We start from the raw sequence: 17,855 nt of genomic DNA, 5'->3' as shown, positions 1-17,855 counted from the left end.
TGGGGTGACCCAGAGGGGACTGGACTCTGGGAAGACACCTTGGTTCCCTTGAAAGAGAGTGAGACTGCTTAAAAACACAGCTGTGCCTGCTGCTGGCAGGGGCTGGCATCTTCCAGCTCCCTGAAGGAGGGACTGAAAAAATGTAGCCTCAAACTATTGGCGATTTAAAAAAACTGTAGTTTGAGCCTACATTCTTTCAACCCATCCTTCAGGGAGTTGGAATATGCCAGTCCCTGCCGGCAGCAGGCAGAGGTGTGGGTTCGATCCCAGGTCTGGGAACTAATGTCCCACATGCAAAGCAGTGTGGCCAAAAGAAAAAAAAAAAAAAAAAAACTAAACTAAAAAATAATATGTCTAAAGTGTGGATTTTAACCAAAAAAGTTAAATTTTCACATCAGAGCCATTGATGCGGTGTCAGATTTTTAAACAAGGGGAAATACTAAAGATGGTGAAAAAAAAGGAAATAGGAGAATGGGTGGCTAGTGAGTCAGGGCACTTTCCAGTGCTTGTAACATCCTGATATTGTAGTGGAAGCAGCTTCTTCTTCCCCTTCCCAGCAGAAAATTAAGACAGATGACAGGCCCTGTCTCTATGGAGACATCTGTGATGCCATACACTGCTCCCAGGACCCCTTAGGACGTGGAGCTTGGGAAGCTGGTCTTCTCCCCACCTGTGTTTGGACCTGCATGTCCACTCTTGGGGCTGCGACCCCCTCAGCACCCAGCTCCAGACCTGAATCCCACAGGATTGATCCGAGTCATCCTGCAGGTGACCAAACTTGGTCCTTGACTCCACACTCCTGATGTTACCCATCAGAGCTAGCGAGCCCAAGAAGAAAAGTCTGGTGCCCAACTTGATAGAAAAGGGCCTGATTGTCCTCCGGAAGGTGGCCAGCCGGGACGAACAGGCCCCAGAATGGAAATTCAGCCAACAGCAGCGCTCCCACAGCAAGTCGGCTCAGGCCATCTGCCACTACTACAAGAAGCTGGTACGGGGTCTTGAAAGCAGGGACGGCCCTGCCACACACAGTCATCTGGAGATGATGTGCTTCTCCGCTGGATCAAAGGCCTTGAGGGTGGAGGGCCGATGGGGCATCCTGAATCAGCTCGGGTGGTGGGTTGTGATGGAGAGATTCTGGGGGTGGATGGGGCCTGGGAGAGAAGATGCTGTGTCTGCGTTGAGCCTTCCTTAGGGGCATTTTTGAGAAGGAGGGAAAGGGGGAAGAGAAAATAAGGAAGAGAATGTGCAGGCAGCAAGTTTCATGTGGGTGCTTTGTGTGGTGGGGGGCGGGGGGAGACTGGGGAGCCAGCCCCACTCCCCAGGGGCCCTCTAAGTGGACAGCAGCTCTAGGCTCAGCTGACTGCAACTTCCAAAGCAGGGCTCCCACGGCCCTCATCGAGTGGCCAGCTTTCGGGGAGGAGACAGCCTGCGTGGTTGGCACACAGAGCCAGGCCCTGGAGCTCCACTGGTGGATGGGGTGGAGGGCTTCCTGGGCCCCTCCTTTCCTGCTGGTCTCATTCTCCCCGCTCCCCAGAGAGACTTCAACCAGGACGCCAGCCCCCAGGACAGCGGCTTCATGTCCGAAATGGAGGAGCTTCGGCGCAAGTTCCTCAAGCGTCCCGGCTGCCCGCAGTTCAGCACCAGGTCCACATCCATAAGCCACTATGGTGAGTGTGTCCGATGGGGCCCTGTGTGCACACCCACCCCCACTCCATCTAGCCCACCTGCTGGAGTCCAGGACAGCCTGCGGGTGTGGCCAGAGGAGGGGGCTTGTGTGGTGGCCGCAGCTGCTGCTTCTGAAGCTGGCTCTCAGCTAAGGCTGGGGTTGTGCCTCGGGGAAGGGAAGGAGGGAAGGTCCTTCTTCCTTCCAGTGGGCACATTTGTATCATTGGTCTCACAGCCCGCTTGCTCTCTCTGGCTGTCAATCACCAAGATTCAATAGGGTTGGGACACGGGAGGAGGAGGTAAAGACTACGGAAGCTTCAGTGATGAGGTCCATAGGTCCAAAGGTGGGTCATTAGGGGCCAAGCGCTGTAAGGAGCCTTAGGAGCCTCTTGTTTAACCCCACAGTGCTCTGATTCAGTCAAGAGGCTCTGAGAGGGCAGCTAAGGTGCTCAGCCATCACCCAGTGGCACTGATCAGGCCAGGTGCCATCCCAGGCTCCCGCTCCAGGTCCTGGGCTGCTTTTGTTCCCTGACACATGACATTATCCTCATGGTGGTGACAACAAGGCTGAGTGCCTGCAACCAGCGGCTGGGGTCCTTTCTGTGGATCTCAGGTGGCAGTCAGGCAAAAGTGGGGGCTCACCCTACTCGGCAGGCTCTAAGCCTTCCTTTCTCAGTGCCGGGGCCTCAGAGAGTAGTCAGCACTCCAAGACCAGGAGGGTGGGGGTGTCTGGGGAGGGTGGGGGGGGGGGCCACAGAGCATCCTGGGTGCAGGGCTGAGCCCACATACTGCTCCTAGGGCACTCGCCACCATCTGATTTTTGCCTGCTTAGAGGACGCGGGTCTGACCCTTGGGGTGAGGGCATTCTGCAAGATTTTGAGGAGGAGACAGTTTTACAGGAGGAACGGGGGTCATCCTCTGGGGAAGAGGCGCACTGATTTGCAGTGACTAAGTTGCACCTGGTCCATTTTGGGGGGGACATGCCAGGCGGCCAGGGGGACAGAACCACGTTTCCATTCGGTCCCGTAGTCCAGTCCCATGCATCCACTAAGCAAAGGCACCTTGAACTCCACCCAGTGTTTCAAAGGAAATACAAGTCCTTGGCCAGTGGTCTTGGGGAGACTTGGACTCAGCTGTCCTCCACTTGTCATCCTGCAGGTTCAGCCATGACCCTCTCTCTGCCTGAAGACACAGGCGTCAGCCCTGAGACCTGGAAGGGGGCCGAGAACCTGCTCTCCAGCCAACAAGGCTTGGACGTGAAGGTGGACGGTGAGGGCGGGCCGTGTGGGACACTGGGGTGTGCATGGCCCATGCGGTTCTTTCCTTGGCACCCCAGCTCTGAGGGTCCCTGTTCCCTCCATTCCTATGGTGCCCCATGGAATTGCCTTCCCAGGACCAGCTGCCTGGCCCCGTGTTCCTCACACGGGCCCTGGGACGTGTCTGTCCTTGAGTAGAGGGACACCCATGCACCGTTCCTACAGACACACACTTTTGTTTACCCAGAGATGAAATCCACACCCAGAAGTCTGCCTCACTTCAGAGGTGCCCCCTGTGCACAGGCGGCATCTTGTCCTGACTCCAGCTCTGTGACCCTGAAGGGGGCTCGGATGCCGCTTGTGCACACTGGGCTGGGGGTGGTGGGGATGAGTGCGGGAGAACTGGGAGCTGGAGAGGAGACCAGCCAGGCAGGGAAGGGCTTCTGGCAGAGTCTTAAAAGAGGGACGTTACAGAAGATCCAGGGTCGCTCAGCACGGGAAGAGTCTGACCGCCCCCCACCCCCCACCTCCCCTGTTGACAGGCCGCCTCCTTCCCCTTAGCAAGAGTGCCTGTGAATTCAACTACCTGCGGAAGAAGAGCGAGTCCCAGGTGCTGAGCCCGACCTCCAGCAGCCCCGACCTGGGGCAGAGCTACCCGAGGAAGCGGGTACCCTGGTACATCTCCGTCATCCATGAGAAGGTATGGTCGGGCACGGAGCCTGGGCACAGATCCTGGTCCTCTTGTCCCGGCTCTTCGTCCTGCCAGAGGGGATGCCTGGCCCTCGGGGCTCTTGTTCTAGTCTCTGGTCCCAGATGCAGTCTGAACTGACCTTCAGACCCTCTCTTGTGGCTTCTACAGGCCAGGTTCCTCTCTGTCTTCTTCCTCATGGGGAGAAGTTTAGGCTGGCCTGAATGTTGCCCCCTCTTACACAGCTTTGCCCCATGTGTCAAGACCTTCAGCATCCATAGGCTTTCAACCCAGTCATTCCACTTGGGAGACTGCATTCCTTAACACAGTAATAACAATCAGCTTGATGGGCAAAGATCTGCCTATGGGTTCATTCATCATGATATCATCTTTTTCATCCTCGTTTGTGAGAGAGGCTGGCCCGTAATTTACCAGCCTTGTCACCCCATTGTTTGCTTTTGAGGTCAGAGTCTTCTGGCCGAGTAACAACAGCAAAAGTTGAGAAGCGTTCCTTCTTTGTCGATTCTCTGGAAGAGTTGACCTAAGGTTGTTGTTGTTTCTTTATTAAATTCTGAAGATTTCATTATTGAAGTCATCTGTGCCTGGTGATTTCTTACAGGGTTGTTTTTTTTTTTTTAATTAATTCCTTTTAAAAATATTCAGATTTCCTTTTCCTGCTTGTTCCAGGTTTGGAAAGCTATGTTTTTCTAAGAAGGTGTCCAACTCATGTCAGTTTTCAAATCTAGGAGCCTCACTCTGTGCACAAGACTCTCTTAGTATCCTTCCAGTGTCTGGAGAAGATTCTGAAGAAGACTGATTTTTTGTTTCTGACATTGCTAATCTGTGTCTTCTCTCTTTTTCCCTCCACCAGTCTTATTATCAACGTAAAAAGTCTCTTAGAGTCAGTTTCAGGTTTTTTCAAAAAAATTTTTTTAAGTTCATGAAGCACTAACAACTGTGGAAATAAGTCACACAAGATGCTGGGTGATTCGTCATGAGCACACAGTTGGGACTCATGAGCCCTGATAATATGGGTCCATGAGTATTCATTTTATCTTTATTCCCAAAACTGTACCTGTAATTTTATGATAGATTTCACAATTTGGTTTTTAAATTTTTTTAATTTTTTAGATTTCACAACTTAAAGAGCATTGATACCATTTGACCAACAATTCCACTTTCGGAAAATAGCCTGAGGATATAATTAGATATAGTTACACAGTCATACTGTTCATGGGGTTCTCAAGGCAAGAATACTGAAGTGGTTTGCCATTCGTTTCTCCAAAAAACTGTGGAAAATTCTACAAGAGATGAGAATATCAGATGACCTCACCTGTCTCTTGAGAAATCTGTATGCAGGTCAGGAAGCAACAGTTAGAAATGGACATGGAACAACAGACTAGTTCCAAATAGGGAAAGGAGTACGTCAAGGCTGTATATTGTCACCCTGCTTATTTAACGTATATGCAGAGTATGTCATGGGAAATGCCAGGCTGGATGAAGCACAAGTTGGAATCAAGATTGCCAGGAAAAATATCAATAACCTCAGATATGCAGATGACATCACCCTATGGCAGAAAGCGAAGAACTAAAGATACTCTTGATGAAAGTGAAAGAGAAGACTGAAAAAGTTGGCTTAAAGCTCAACATTCAGAAAACTAAGATCATGGCATCTGGTCCCATCACTTCATGGCAAATAGATGGGGAAACAGTGAAAACAGTGAGAGACTTTATTTTTTGTGGTTCCAAAATCACTGCAGGTGGTGACTGAAACCATGAAATTAAAAGACACTTGCTCCTTGGAAGAAAAGTTATGGCCAACCTAGACAGCTTATTAAAAAGCAGAGACATTACTTTGCCAACAAATGTCCATCTAGTCAAAGTGATGGTTTTTCCAGTAGTCATGTATGGATGTGAGAGTTGGACTATAAAGAAAGCTGAGTGTTGACGAATTGATGCTTTTGAAGTGTGGTGTTAGAGAAGACTCTTGAGAGCCCCTTGGACTGCAGGGAGATCCAACCAGTCCATCCTAAAAGAAATCAGTCCTGAATATTCATTGGAAGGACTGATGCTGAAGCTGCAATACTTTGGCCACCTGATGCGAAGAACTGACTCATTTGAAAAGACCCTAATGCTGGGAAAGATTGAAGGCAGGAGGAGAAGGGGATGACAGAGGATGAGTTGGTTGGATGGCACTAACGACTCAATGGATATGAGTTTGAGTAAAATACGGGAGTTGGTGATGGATAGGGAGGCCTGGTGTGCTGTAGTCCATGGGATCGGGAAGAGTCAGGCACAACGGAAGAACTGAACTGAACTGAACTGAACTGAACATAGACATATGTAAAAGGATGCTCTCTGCAGTTTTGTCAAGAAAGGGAATTCCCGGGGAAGGACTGCAGGCTGGGCTGTCTCCAGGGGCTCACACCATGTCTTCAGGGTCTTCTTTCTTTCACCTCTGTCTTCGTTGGCCCTGTCGTAGGCAGCATCACTTGCAGCAGCAAGTATGTGCTGTTGCAAAGTTAGCATCCCCACTGGAAACCAGCATCGCCTTCCAGGACCTGCGTCTGCTCTGGACACATTTGTTGTTATTGTTCAGTCACTAAATCGTGTCTGACTCTTCATGATCCTGTGGACTGCAGCACACCAGTCTCCTCTGTTCTTCACTATTTCCCAGAGTTTGCTCAAGTTCATGTCCATTGAGTTCGTGATGCTATCTAACCATCTCATCCTCTGTCACCCTCTTCTCCTCCTGCCCTCAATCTTTCCCAGCATCAGGGTCTTTTCTAATGAGTTTGCTCTTTACATCAGGTGGCCAAAGTATTGGGCTTTCAACATCAGTCCTTTCAATGAATATTCAGGGTCAATTTCCTTTAGGATTGACTGGTTTGACCTCCATGCTGTCCAAGAGAAGACTCTCAAGAGTCTTCTCCAGCACCATATTTCGAAAATATCAATTCTTTGGTGCTCAGCCTTCTTTATGGTCTTACATCCATACACGACTACTGGAAAAAAAATCATAGCTTTGACTATACAGACCTTTGTTGGCAAAGTGATGTCTTTGCTTTTGAATACGCTGTCTAGGTTTGTCACAGCTTTGCTTCTAAGGACCAAGTTTCTTGGCTGCAGTCACTGTCCGCAGTGATTTGGGAGCCTAAGAAAATAAAATCTGTCACTGCTCCCACTTTTTCCCCTTCTATTTGCTGTAAAGTGATGGGACAAGATGCTGTGATCTTAATTTTTTGAATGTTAAGTTTTAAACCAGCTTGGTTCCCCAACCAGGGATTGAACAGATGTCCTCTGCATTGCAAGGCAGATTCTTAACCACTGGACCACTGGGGCAGTCCCTCTATGACTATTTTAACTTAATAGTGTAAGCAATTCCCATATACCCTCCAGATTCTCCAAATGTTAAAATGTTGCCAATTTGCTCCATCCTCCTCTCCTCCCTCCTTTCTCTGTTTTCCTATGTCATTCATTCATTAAAAAAAATTTTTTTTTTTAATTTATTTGTCTGCACCTGGTCTTATTTGTGGCACAGGGGATCTAGCTCCCTAATGAGGAATGGAACCTGGGCCCCCTGTATTGGGAGCACAGAGTCTTAGCCATTGGACCACCAGGGAAGTCCCTATGTCACACATTCTTGCCTTGATTTTTAAAAATTCCCTTTTTGCTATGTTCTTTAAGTGAAGTTTCCAGTTCTTTTTTCTGAATGCTTGAGATAGATACTTAGATCATTGATATTCCATTGCTTCCCCTAATTATTGCATTCGAAGCCTATAAATTTGCCCTTAATCACAGTTTTTGCTACGCCCCATGTCATGCCATGTCCAAGTATTTGTTATTGTTCTGTCTAAAATACCTCATAATTACTTGTGTGGCTTCTTCTTTGACTCGTGGGCTCCATGAAACCCTATCATTTAACTCTTAAATATCTGGACAACCTCCTAGTTATCTTTTCCTCAGACTCTATCTGGGACCATCTCCCTCTTGCCTGAAGAATCCCCTTTGCATTTCTGTCAGTTGTTCAGCTCTGATGATGACAAATTCTCTCAGTGACTGTCCAAAATCACCTTTATTTGGTCTTCAAGTTGGAATGATTGAGGGCTTTGAGACTCTGAGGGGCAGTAGACCCAGCCCAGACAAGCCCCTTGGAAGTGGTTTTTGGAGGGTGGTGCTGTTTACGTGTCCTTGATCACACCTGAGGGCTGACTGGGCCCAGGGCCTGGAGGGGAGGCTGCCAGGAGATCCCGGGCAAGGATGGCCCTTAAGCAGGAGGGGGCTGCAGGTGAGAAGCCCCTCACCTTGGGCTGGGGTCGCGGGGTCCTCCTGGGCCCAGAGCTGCTGCTCTAGGGGGCCAGGGAAGGGTGTTGGCAGGGGCGTCTGAGTGGCTAAGTGGTCCCCCGGGCTACCCCATTTCTCCTCAGAACCAGAGCCTGTTGGCACTGGGGGAGGAAGTCCAACGCCTCTTGGAGATGGAAGCGCAGGTTCAGAAGAGACAGGAAGAGATCCTGGCTCTCCAGGAGGAGAGGGAGGCCCTGAGGAAGCAGCTGAAATGCCTCCTGAAGAGCAAGAGCCTGGAGGCCGTGCCCAGCCATGTCTTGCAGGTGAGCAGCGGCAGGCGGTCCGTGGACTAGCCTGGCCTGCTCTGGCTCTGGGACAGGGCTTTGCCTGTAACGTGGGCATGGCATGCTGATCCCCTCCACCCTAGGTGTAGGGTGGGCACTGGAGGAGGCAGGGTAGGGTGGGGACCCGGGGGCCGTCACCTGATCTGAGACCTGGTTTCTTTCGCATCTGAGGATACAGCCTGCATTTACGCTGGGTCCACACTTGAAGTGGGGGTAGGGGCTTCAGACCCCTGCTGGATCCTCTGGACGCCTCCAGAGAAAGCTACCCAGACACCGATGGTGGGGGACTGGTGGGCAGGGAGGCAGCAGGAGTCTGGAGAGCCTGGAAGCATGGTCCTGTGTCCCCCGTTCCCCAGCCTCCCAGGGGCTGTCAGCGAGCAGGCAGTGGGGGGCAGTGACCTGTGGGAGTGTTTGAGGTTGGCCCCCCTGGACTCTTCCAAAATAGTATGCTTGTTACTGCTGGGCCGCTCACCAGGGCTACCCCCAGGGCTGTCAGCTACACGGTATGGCCCCCTGCCCGCCGACAGGGCAACCCCACTGGGGGAATGGTGGGCCCCCTTCAGGGAGGACAGGTCTCAGCGACATGGGCCCTGGGGGAGCCGAAAGCCCAGGTTGAAACCCTGAGGCTGCTGTGGGCATCTCTCAGGAGTGGCCGTCAGAGTTTGTGCCAAAGCTGCAGGGGAGACAGAGCACCCTCAGAACCTTCCGAGATGAGGAGGACGCGGAGCACTGGCGGCAGGTGTGGGCTGGCCGGGGCTGGTCCCCAGGCTGCCTGGGAGATGCCCAGGCCACAGCGTCCCACCTGCTGTCCTAACCTGTTGGCCCTCACCCAGGCTGAGCCCTCAGCCACATCAGGGGAGGGGTGGTGGGGCGGATCCTGGAGATGTAACCCGAGAGGAGCTGGCCAATGGCCCTGCAGCACCGTCCTCCCAATGCCCCCATGAAGGTTCAAGCCTCCCTCCCCGGGCTGTCTGCAGCCCTGTCCAGCATCCCCTCCCCTCCCCTCCCCCAGCTGCAGGAAGAGTGCGACAGAGGCAAGGAGCTGGAAGGAGGCGACTACGAGGAGGAAGAGCATCCGGAAGGGCAGGCCAAGAGGGCAGCGGACAAGGGGGCGAGGGCTAGAGCCAGCAGGAGGGAAACTCTACAGGAGAACAGAAGCGAGGAGGAGGCAGTGGCCGTGGTAACCGCGCAGGAGGATGAGGACGAGGACAGGGCCGGGCCCGGGGCCGGGGAGGTGGAGGAAGAGGACAAGGAGGAGGTGATGGAGCTGGATGAGGAGAAGGAGCTGCAGGAGGAGGAGGCCATGGCCAGGAGGCGGGGCGGATTCGTGGACGACACCTTTGAGGAGGAGCTGATGGCCCAGCTGGAGGAGTACGAGCAGGTGATCCAGGAGTTCCAGTTCCAGCTTGAGATCACCAGGACCAGATACTCCCTGGCAACAGGTGGGGTGCTAGAGGAGGCCGAGGTGGGACCCGCAGCGAGGATGCCCGGGACCACCCACTTTGCCCTGGGTCCCTCTTGGCTGGGACCATGCGGGGGCAGCACTGGACCCCTGGGATGGGAGCAGGCAGCCACTCCTCAGCTTGGAGCTCTGTGGAGCCCTAGGGATGGTACAGTGACTGGCCCCCTCCTCCCTTCTTGCTCTTGCCTCATGCAGGAGCCATCAAGTCTTTACAGCGACAGGTGGAATTCCAAGAGTCGCAATTGCTGAAAATCAACACGGAGAATGAGATGCTGCAGAAGGAGCTGCGAGAGCGGAAGAAACAGCTGCAGGCCATGTCTGACAAGGTGACGGCGTCCTCTGTCATGCGGGGACACATGCCATCCATCCCCGCCCCCACCCCCTGACAGAGACGCTGGACTCAGGAGCTGAGAGTGGTGGGCCTGGGCTTCACAGCACATCATGCTCTATGCTGGGCTGCCCTCTGGCCCCAGTGGTCATCTCTGTCTCCTGGACCACTAGGCTTCTGGCCATTTCTCAAGCATCTCCCAGTCCATGGTCCCAGGACTGAGAACACTACGACCTTAAGTCCTTGTGAAGTACTTTTATTATTTTATTTTTGGTCATGCTGAGTGTCCTGTGAGTTCTTAGGCTTCCCGATCAGAGATTGAACTGGCATCCTGGGCAGCGAGTCCTAACTACTGGTTGGCCAGGGAATTCCCTGAAGCACTTTTAGTTTTCATTTTTATCCAAGTTTTCCATACACAAAGCTACAGAGTTTAAGGAACCAAGCAATTCCACAAGCTTATTATGTAAAACAGGAGTCCAACCCTTTTCTTTCTCATTTGCCCATTCCCCAAGACAAATGCTTTCAACTCTTCTAGCTAATTCTTGACAACTGGCTCTCCATGTTTCTAGACGGCATGCTTATAAGACATTCTAGATATTTCTCCATCTTGGCATTATCTAATGCTTCCCTCTTTCCTCCCCTGCCTCCCCACCCCCAGGAACTCAGCTCTCAATACTATTTCCTCACAGCATTAGTGAGTGGACACAGCATTTATATCACTGAGACAGTTATTGGGCCTGTGATATATGACAGAAACACAAATCTTGTGAAACAGTATTAAGATCCATAAACCACTTTTTAAAGCTGCTGCCGTCAACATCTTTGTTTCTTGGTCTACCCTCACATTTTCACTGGAGCACATCCTTCAGTAGTTTTTTGAGAAAGAGGAATGGAGGTAAAATTTGGGAAATACCATATTCTGCAAATGTCCTTACACATTAATAGAAGTTGGTTGGAACAGAATTCCGGTTTGGCAACTGCTTTTCCTTGGCAGTGTGAAGGCATCACTTCGTGTCTCTGAGCATCCAGGGTTCCTAGAGGGAAGCACAAACTCAGCCTGATTCTTGAGCTTTCTTATGACATAGTTCTTGGTGGTGGTTGGTTCCTCTCTGCGAAGTTGCAAGATCCCATGTTTATCCCTCATGTTCAGAAGCTTCCATGAAAGTATTAGTCACTCAGTTGTGCCCAACTGTTTGCGACCCCATGGAATGAAGCCCGCCAGCCTCCTCTGTCCATAGAATTCTTCTCCAGGCAAAAGTACTGGGTTGCCATTCCCTTCATTCAGGGAATCTTCCAGACCCAGGGATGAAATTCAGGTCTCCTGCATTGCAGACAGATTCTTTACCATCTGAACCACCAGGGAAGCTGCCATAGGTGGACCTTATTAAGGGTCTGTTCTCATTTGTCCTGGGCACTCAGTAGCCAGCTAGAAACTTGTATCCTTCTGTTCTGAAACTGTTCTCTGTTTACATAGTTTTTAGTCCCTGTCTCTGTTTTCTCTGAACTCTCCTTCTGGCAACCCCATCAGCCAGCCAGCAGACCTCCTCTTTGGGGCTCTTTCTCCTTCCTGTCTGTTCCTTTCACTGTCTTGTCATTTTGTTCTACTTTTAGATTTCCTTACCTTTATCAGCAGTCCTCTTCCTGAGGTTTTTTTTAAAAATAATTTTATTTTATTTGTTTGTTTAATTTTTGGCTGCACTGAGTCTTCATTGCTATACAGGCTTTCTCTAGTTGCAGCAAGCAGGGGCTACTCGCTAACTGCAGTGAGCAGGTTTCTCATTGTGGTTGTGGAGCCACAGGCTCTAGGGCCCGTGAGTTTCATAAAAGTGTTTACTGAAACATGAGTTTCAGTAGTTGCAGCTCCCAAGCTCCAGAGCACAGGCTCAATAGTTGTGGTGTGCAGGCTTAATTATTCCCCAGCATGTGGGATCTTCCTAGAGCAAGGATTGAACCCATGTCTCCTGCATGTAGGCAGATTCTTTGCCACTGAGCCAGCAGGTAAGCCCTCCTCTTGAGTTTTAACTTTGTTTCATTTAGTTTCTAAGATGTTGCATTTGTTCTCTGAATGTTCCTTCCCCACTCTCTTTTATTTAGAAGCACACTCATGTTTTATTTCTTTTTTTTTTTTTTCATGTTTTATTTCTTAATGGCCATATGTCTCTGACCTCCTTAACAACTCAAGTGATAGTTATGGGAGATGCCAAAGGGATTTGACTTCTTGTGCTGTTTCTATCTCCTATAAGCTCCTTTTGTAAGTCTGTTTTCAGTTTCTGTTACTCCTTCAAGAATTTTGCTCCAAGGTCAGAGCTGCCTGGAGTCTCTCAAACTGTGGGTGACCATTTTGGGTTTCACGGCAGAGAACTGTGCTTGGGTACATCAATGGAGACTTAGTTCAATGGTCCTGCCGTTGGCACCTTCCCCTTGGCTTGCTCAGATTCTCCTGGAATCTGGGAAACTGGGAGAATTCCTTGCCCAAGTGTAGAGGTCCAGCTGCTGGTGTTTCAGGACAAAGTGGGGCAGAGGCTGTAGTCTCCACGTTCAGCCCCACATCCTGCATCTGTCACCAGGGGTCTCCACCGCATGGCCTGGCATCTCCCAGGCCAGAGATCCTCTCCCCCCCTCCCCCACCCCCGCTCCTGTCTCCTGACAGATGGAAAAGGGGGCAGATGCCCGGCAGCTCCTGGTCAGGGCTGAGCCTGCGGCTCCTGATTTCTGATATGATGTTCCTCCTCGTGTCGGCCTCCACGTCCAGAAGAGCCCGGCACCATCCCCTACTTCTGAGATTTCCAGGGACTCTGAGCTGTAAACTGGGCTTGTTTGCAGCTCTCCCCGCAGCTGGCTTGGGAGTCTGCTTCCTTGGGTTTGCCTCCCGGCTTCCGAAGTGTGTTTGATACCTTCCCCTCCTCCCTTCCCCCTTCATCAGAAATTCCAATGCTTCCCTTCATCTTATTGAGGTTCAGGGAGGAACACTCAAGGAGGCAGTCATCTATCTCCCCCCACCAGCCCCTGAGCGAACCCCTGTTGCCTTGCAGTTCTCCAACCTCCGGGAAGACAAGAAGTACCAGGAGATGATGGGCCTCATCGAGAACAACAACCTCCTCCTCAGACAGGTGCCCTTGGGGTGGCTGGGGTGCAGCCACAGGTTCTGATGGTGGCAGGGAGAGATGCAGCTGGGTGGGGGCCCCTCATTTCAGATGGTATCCTGTTCAGTAAATCCGGAGCCCCAGACACCCACTGGGAAGCTGGCCACAGCCAGAGCCAGGCTGGCTGGAGGAACTCAGGGAAAGGTGGCTGCCTCTGGGGGAAGGAGGGGTGGGCAAATGGACCTACTGCTCCCCTCCCCCCCAGCAAGTGTCGGAGCTGGAGAGTGAACTGGCCAAGAGGGAAAAGACCATCTTGGAGCTGGAGGCCAAGGTCAACCAGCTGCAGGACCAGGTGAATCAGAGCCAAAACCACCTGCAGAGGTGGAAGCAGCTCCAGGAGGAGATGCAGAACAAGAATGAGATGATCCAGCACGCAGAGCAGCAGGCCCGCGAGGCCCTGGAATATGCACAGGCCAGGGTATGCCCGACTCCTGCCTCCTAAGGGCCTGCACTGGGGCCTTTGCCCACCACTGCCATCCCTGGGAACCGCCACCCTGGGGACTGTGCACCAAGTGCTCTGGGCTCCCCTCTTGCTGTGTCCAGAAATGCTGGTGGAGGAGGGGGCGAGGGTGTGATGTGGCCATCTTGGTCAGCTGTAGTGGCCGGAAAGAGCTGAGTGCAGGGGCTTCATTTATGGAGGAGCCCCTTGAGTTGTGCTGTGAAAGAGACCCAGGGATGTGGTGGCCAGCCAGGGAGGGTCTGAGGTGGGAGGGATGTAGTAGTAATAATGCCGTCTATTTATAAGTTAGAGAACATTTGCTGTGGGTCAGGTGCTGTTCTGAGCATTTATTTAAGTCATTCAACCCTGTTAACAAAGCCATGATGTGGGTACCACTGGTGTCCTGACACCTGCAGCACAGAGAACGAACAGCCCATCTGAGGTTCCAGAGCTGCGTGGAGGCGGTGCTGGGGTGTGAGGTCTCGGGTCCTCACTCTGAGCCCCGGATAGATGTGAGCAAAGGTACAGCAGGAAACCATCACTCAAGAGCTGACTTGCTTTAGAATCTAAAACCAGCAAAGGCAGAGGCCCTGAGTGCGTAGGCTTTTGAAATGACATTTTCCCCACTGGCCAACCAAGAGTGCTGGCTCTAACCAGCTGTGTTCTCCCTCCTGCTGGGGCCAGCCTCCTGCTATGCACGAGGCTGCCGATGGCCGCCAAAGACTAGACAGGCTCGGTGGCTCAAGCTGCTTAACTCCTGGCTAATGCCTGGTTAGTGCGGATGTCCACAGCATGGAGTGCTTCTAGGTCACTTAGAGAAGGAGGATGGGCCGGGAGTATAATGCCCATCACAGGGCTGGCCAAGTCTGCAGGTTGTCTGCTGTGGGTCATTGGGAGACTGTGGCTAAAGCTCCTCTGGGGGATGGAGGATGGCCTGGGGGGTTATTCAGAGTTTTGTTTTGACCATGTGCAGGTTTTGCTTTTTCAATTAAGAAACAAGCAAACAAACGTGGTGTAGTAGAGCGTGTTTGTTTGGGTTTTGGTGTTAGGCCTCCTGGGTCTGGGTTTTGATCAGGTCCCTTCCAGCTCGCAGGAGACCACGTTGACCACTCGCATGCTGTTTCCAGCTCCTGAAGCAGGAGAATTGAAGCCAGGTCCACCTCTCCTGGAATCTCAGAGAGGCGGCAGGTGTGGAGAACACTGTCTCCCCGCTCAAGGCGAGCTTGGCTGTTTCTCCTCTGTGCTCACAGCTTGAAAGACTGAGGAACAAGATCATCCAGGCCACCTTCAACACCATAGGGATCAAGAACTTGGCCACTGAGATCTCTGACAATGACATCCTGGAAGGCTTGCAGGTATAAACGGTGCTCAGAGGCCTCCTTGTGCCTGGGGCCCCATCTCTAGGCCAGAGCTCCTGAATCTGCTGCTGGGAGCAGAGGGGAGAAGACTGGATGGGAGGTTAGGAGCCCCCATTCTTGTCCTGGTGGTGTCTTGCTTTCACCGTGACCCCAGCATGGCCCTTTCTCTCTGATCAGGCAGAGGGGACTAGATTTCCCTAAGGGGTTAGGGAACAACATCCTGGAGCTGCTGTCAGCGTTCAACAACCATCAGCAGCTGCCGAAAACCCACCTGGTGTGGTAGGGAGGGAGCCAAACAGCTGGGTCCTGGGTTTTCCTGCAGTGGGAGCCCAGCCCTAGGCTCTGCCCAGCCCAGCTCCCCCAAGGATGCTTCTTTGCATCTCAGCATGGCCTCAGCTGGAATCGCTGCTGAGCTGGGAGCCTGGTATGGACCCCCTCCCCGGCCTCAGCCCACACCAGCTCCTCACCAACAAGCAGAGGTTTCAAAGGGGCAGGGAGGTTTAGGAGAAATAATATGGCTTTGGGGCTGGCAGGAGTGTCACCACCCCGGGACCTTGGCTTCACAGCTGTGGGCTGGTCACTTGACTTGCTGAGCCCTAGAGCACCCCCTCTGTACCAGGCAGAGGGCGCCTGCCTTCCAAGCCTCCTCCAACAGCATGGCCCTTGACCCCAGCAGCTACCTGTGACCTGCCACTGGCCCATTTGTCCCTGGGGCCTGGTTCCTTTCTTCTGTGAGGCTGGGTGGGCCCCTGGTTAATAGCACTCTTGTAGGGTGGCCAGTCCTCAGGGCAGAGGGGGACCCCTGCATGGAGACCTGGGGAGAGGTCTCTGTGACTACTATTGTTTGGGGCAAGGGAAGGAGGTGGGGGGTGGGAAGGAGAAAGAGGAAGGGGAGGGATGGGAGTAGGAAGGAGGAGAGAGGTTATGAGAGGGAGGGAGGGACAGGGGATGATGGGGGTGGCAGAAAGAGAGTGAGGGAGAGGATTATGAGGAAGGGAGGGAGGGAGGGGGATAGGAGGAGTCATCACCACCCACCAGTAGCCAGGGAAGAACTCCTTCCCTTGCCAACACCTGCCCCTCCCCACCCCGCACAAACCAGCAAAAGGCCAGAGAGAAAGAAGGAGGCTAAGGAGGGTGCAGGGCAGCTTTCCTGCACAGAGGGTAGAAGAGACTTTGCCCTGAGGGTCAGACTTGACAGCCTCTGATGTCTCTGGGAGTCTAGGCTCCTGGTAATTCCCAGAGGATGAAGAAGTGGATCTGGCTCAGGCTCCAGGAGTGAACTGGCCGGGATGGTGGGCATCTCTACCCAGCTCTGAGTTCTCTGGCTTCACCCTGTAGCTGGATCAGCCTTGGTGGGAGTAGTTTCAGCACAGAAACTGGCAAATGCTACAAACCAGAGCTTTTTTCCCCCTCCTGGAAAGGTTGTAAATATTCACCAGCACAGCACTGTGGCAGCAGGCCCTTTTCGGGGAGAACAGGGTAGTGTCCCAGGAGCTGGCAAGGCCTGTGTGGACACTGCTGGGTGTCTTTTCTAGAGGATCATCTCAGACAGAATAGACTACTACAACCAGCTGAAACAGAAGGGGGTCAAGGTGCCCCCCCTGCAGCAGATGGAGATCTTATCCTCACCCAACAAGTCCAAGAAGATAAGCTCCAAGGAGGCCCAGCTCAGACCCTAGGTGCAGCCAGCACAGCAGAGGCCAGGGCCCAGCCTGGGTGCACCCTGGGCGCCCCCTTTCCCTCCATCACCCCCTCCCCCACCTGTGGCCCCACCCTGGCCCTCTGATTCAGAATTACACTTGCTGCTGGCCGTGGTCTCACCTTCTCCTTCACTAGGACACAGAAGGGAGCTTGGGTTACATGAACACCCCTTCCCACTCCACAGCTCACTGGGGGTCAGCACAGCAGCTTGCACCCATGGCTCCTCCCTGGGGACACCCCACACTGAACACGGTGCCCTCTGGTGGTCCCATGTGTAGGAGGCCTGAACTGGGCTCCTGTCCACCGCATTTGGTTCACACCCCCACAGGGGTCCTTTTCTGACGCCAGCTGCACACACCTGCGGGGCTCTCCCGCTGGGGTGCCCCGCCAGGGCACTGCTCTGCTGTTGCGACCCTGCGGAAGGAGGAGGGTCGGCCTGCGCACTCCTCTGACTGTCCATTGCTCTGGTGATGACAGCTCTGCAGAGCACCGGCTCTCCTGTCTGTGCTGTACACAGAGGTCTGTGCCCCGCACACAAACGTGCTGAGCGGACTGGGTCCTCTGCCTCTTCTCTTTGCTCTCCACCCCCACCTGTCCACGCATCCTTTCGTTCCTGCAGCGCCCGCCCGCTGAGGGCGTCAGGTGCGTGGCCGTCGGGCCCAGGCCTCTAGCCTCTCCGAGAGAGCAGAAGGCCCCCGAAGACCGGCGCCTAACTGCACACGCCCCGGGAGCCTCCTCGAACCGCCTAGTGCCTCGGTTCTAGCCCGGCAGGTGCGCTCGGGACCCGCTTTTGCGCTTGAGCCCGGCTCCCGGCAGGGAAACTGCGACAGTGGGGAGACGATCCGGAAATCCCGGCCGCGTCTAGGCACCGCCAAGGGGCGCGCTCAGGCCCCTGCAGCGCGAGGAACGCGACTCCTGGAAGGCCTGGGGCTCTGGCTTGCTCCGCCCCCGCCACGCCCCCGGGAGGCGCCCCGCTCCTCCTCCAGGCCCACCCCTGGTTTAGGAGTCCTGCGGCCACACCCACCCACCCGCGGCCCCAGGTACTTCCCCGTTTAGGCCCCGCCCAGCGAGCCAACGCCCCGCCCCCTGTCCAGATCCCACCACCCACCGCCTCCCCCAAGGCCCCGCCCCCGCTCAGGCCCCGCCCCGCCCCCGCTCAGGCCCCACCGCCCACCCGACCACGCCCC

At 53.5% G+C, this 17,855-nt stretch overlaps 1 protein-coding gene across 1 annotated transcript; it reads left to right on the top strand.

The window, feature by feature from the left end:
* Positions 1–802: 802 nt before the first annotated feature.
* Positions 803–16,701, top strand: CCDC27 (coiled-coil domain containing 27). The gene is made up of 13 exons (XM_061159781.1): positions 803–988; positions 1,535–1,667; positions 2,824–2,934; positions 3,464–3,621; positions 8,064–8,216; positions 8,884–8,976; positions 9,250–9,408; positions 9,472–9,679; positions 9,895–10,025; positions 13,060–13,137; positions 13,376–13,588; positions 14,860–14,964; positions 16,503–16,701. Exons 1-13 carry the CDS (start codon positions 803–805, stop codon positions 16,644–16,646), a joined length of 1,872 nt encoding a protein of 623 aa, XP_061015764.1. The 3' UTR covers positions 16,647–16,701.
* The last annotated feature ends 1,154 nt before the right edge of the window (positions 16,702–17,855 follow it).

This window comes from Dama dama, chromosome 14, assembly GCF_033118175.1.
Source record: "Dama dama isolate Ldn47 chromosome 14, ASM3311817v1, whole genome shotgun sequence".
NCBI lineage: Eukaryota > Metazoa > Chordata > Mammalia > Artiodactyla > Cervidae > Dama > Dama dama.
Note: the sequence above shows the minus strand (reverse complement) of the source record. Positions and strands in the feature narration are given on the sequence as shown.

What these genes read in the sequence shown, in the direction of transcription:
- CCDC27 (XM_061159781.1), top strand. Translation starts at nt 803, where the DNA reads ATGTTACCCATCAGAGCTAGCGAGCCCAAGAAGAAAAGTCTGGTGCCC. An exon ending in CACATCCATAAGCCACTATG is followed by an intron (nt 1,668 to 2,823) that starts GTGAGTGTGTCC and finishes GTCATCCTGCAG; the next exon opens with GTTCAGCCATGACCCTCTCT. An exon ending in ACAACCTCCTCCTCAGACAG is followed by an intron (nt 13,138 to 13,375) that starts GTGCCCTTGGGG and finishes CCTCCCCCCCAG; the next exon opens with CAAGTGTCGGAGCTGGAGAG.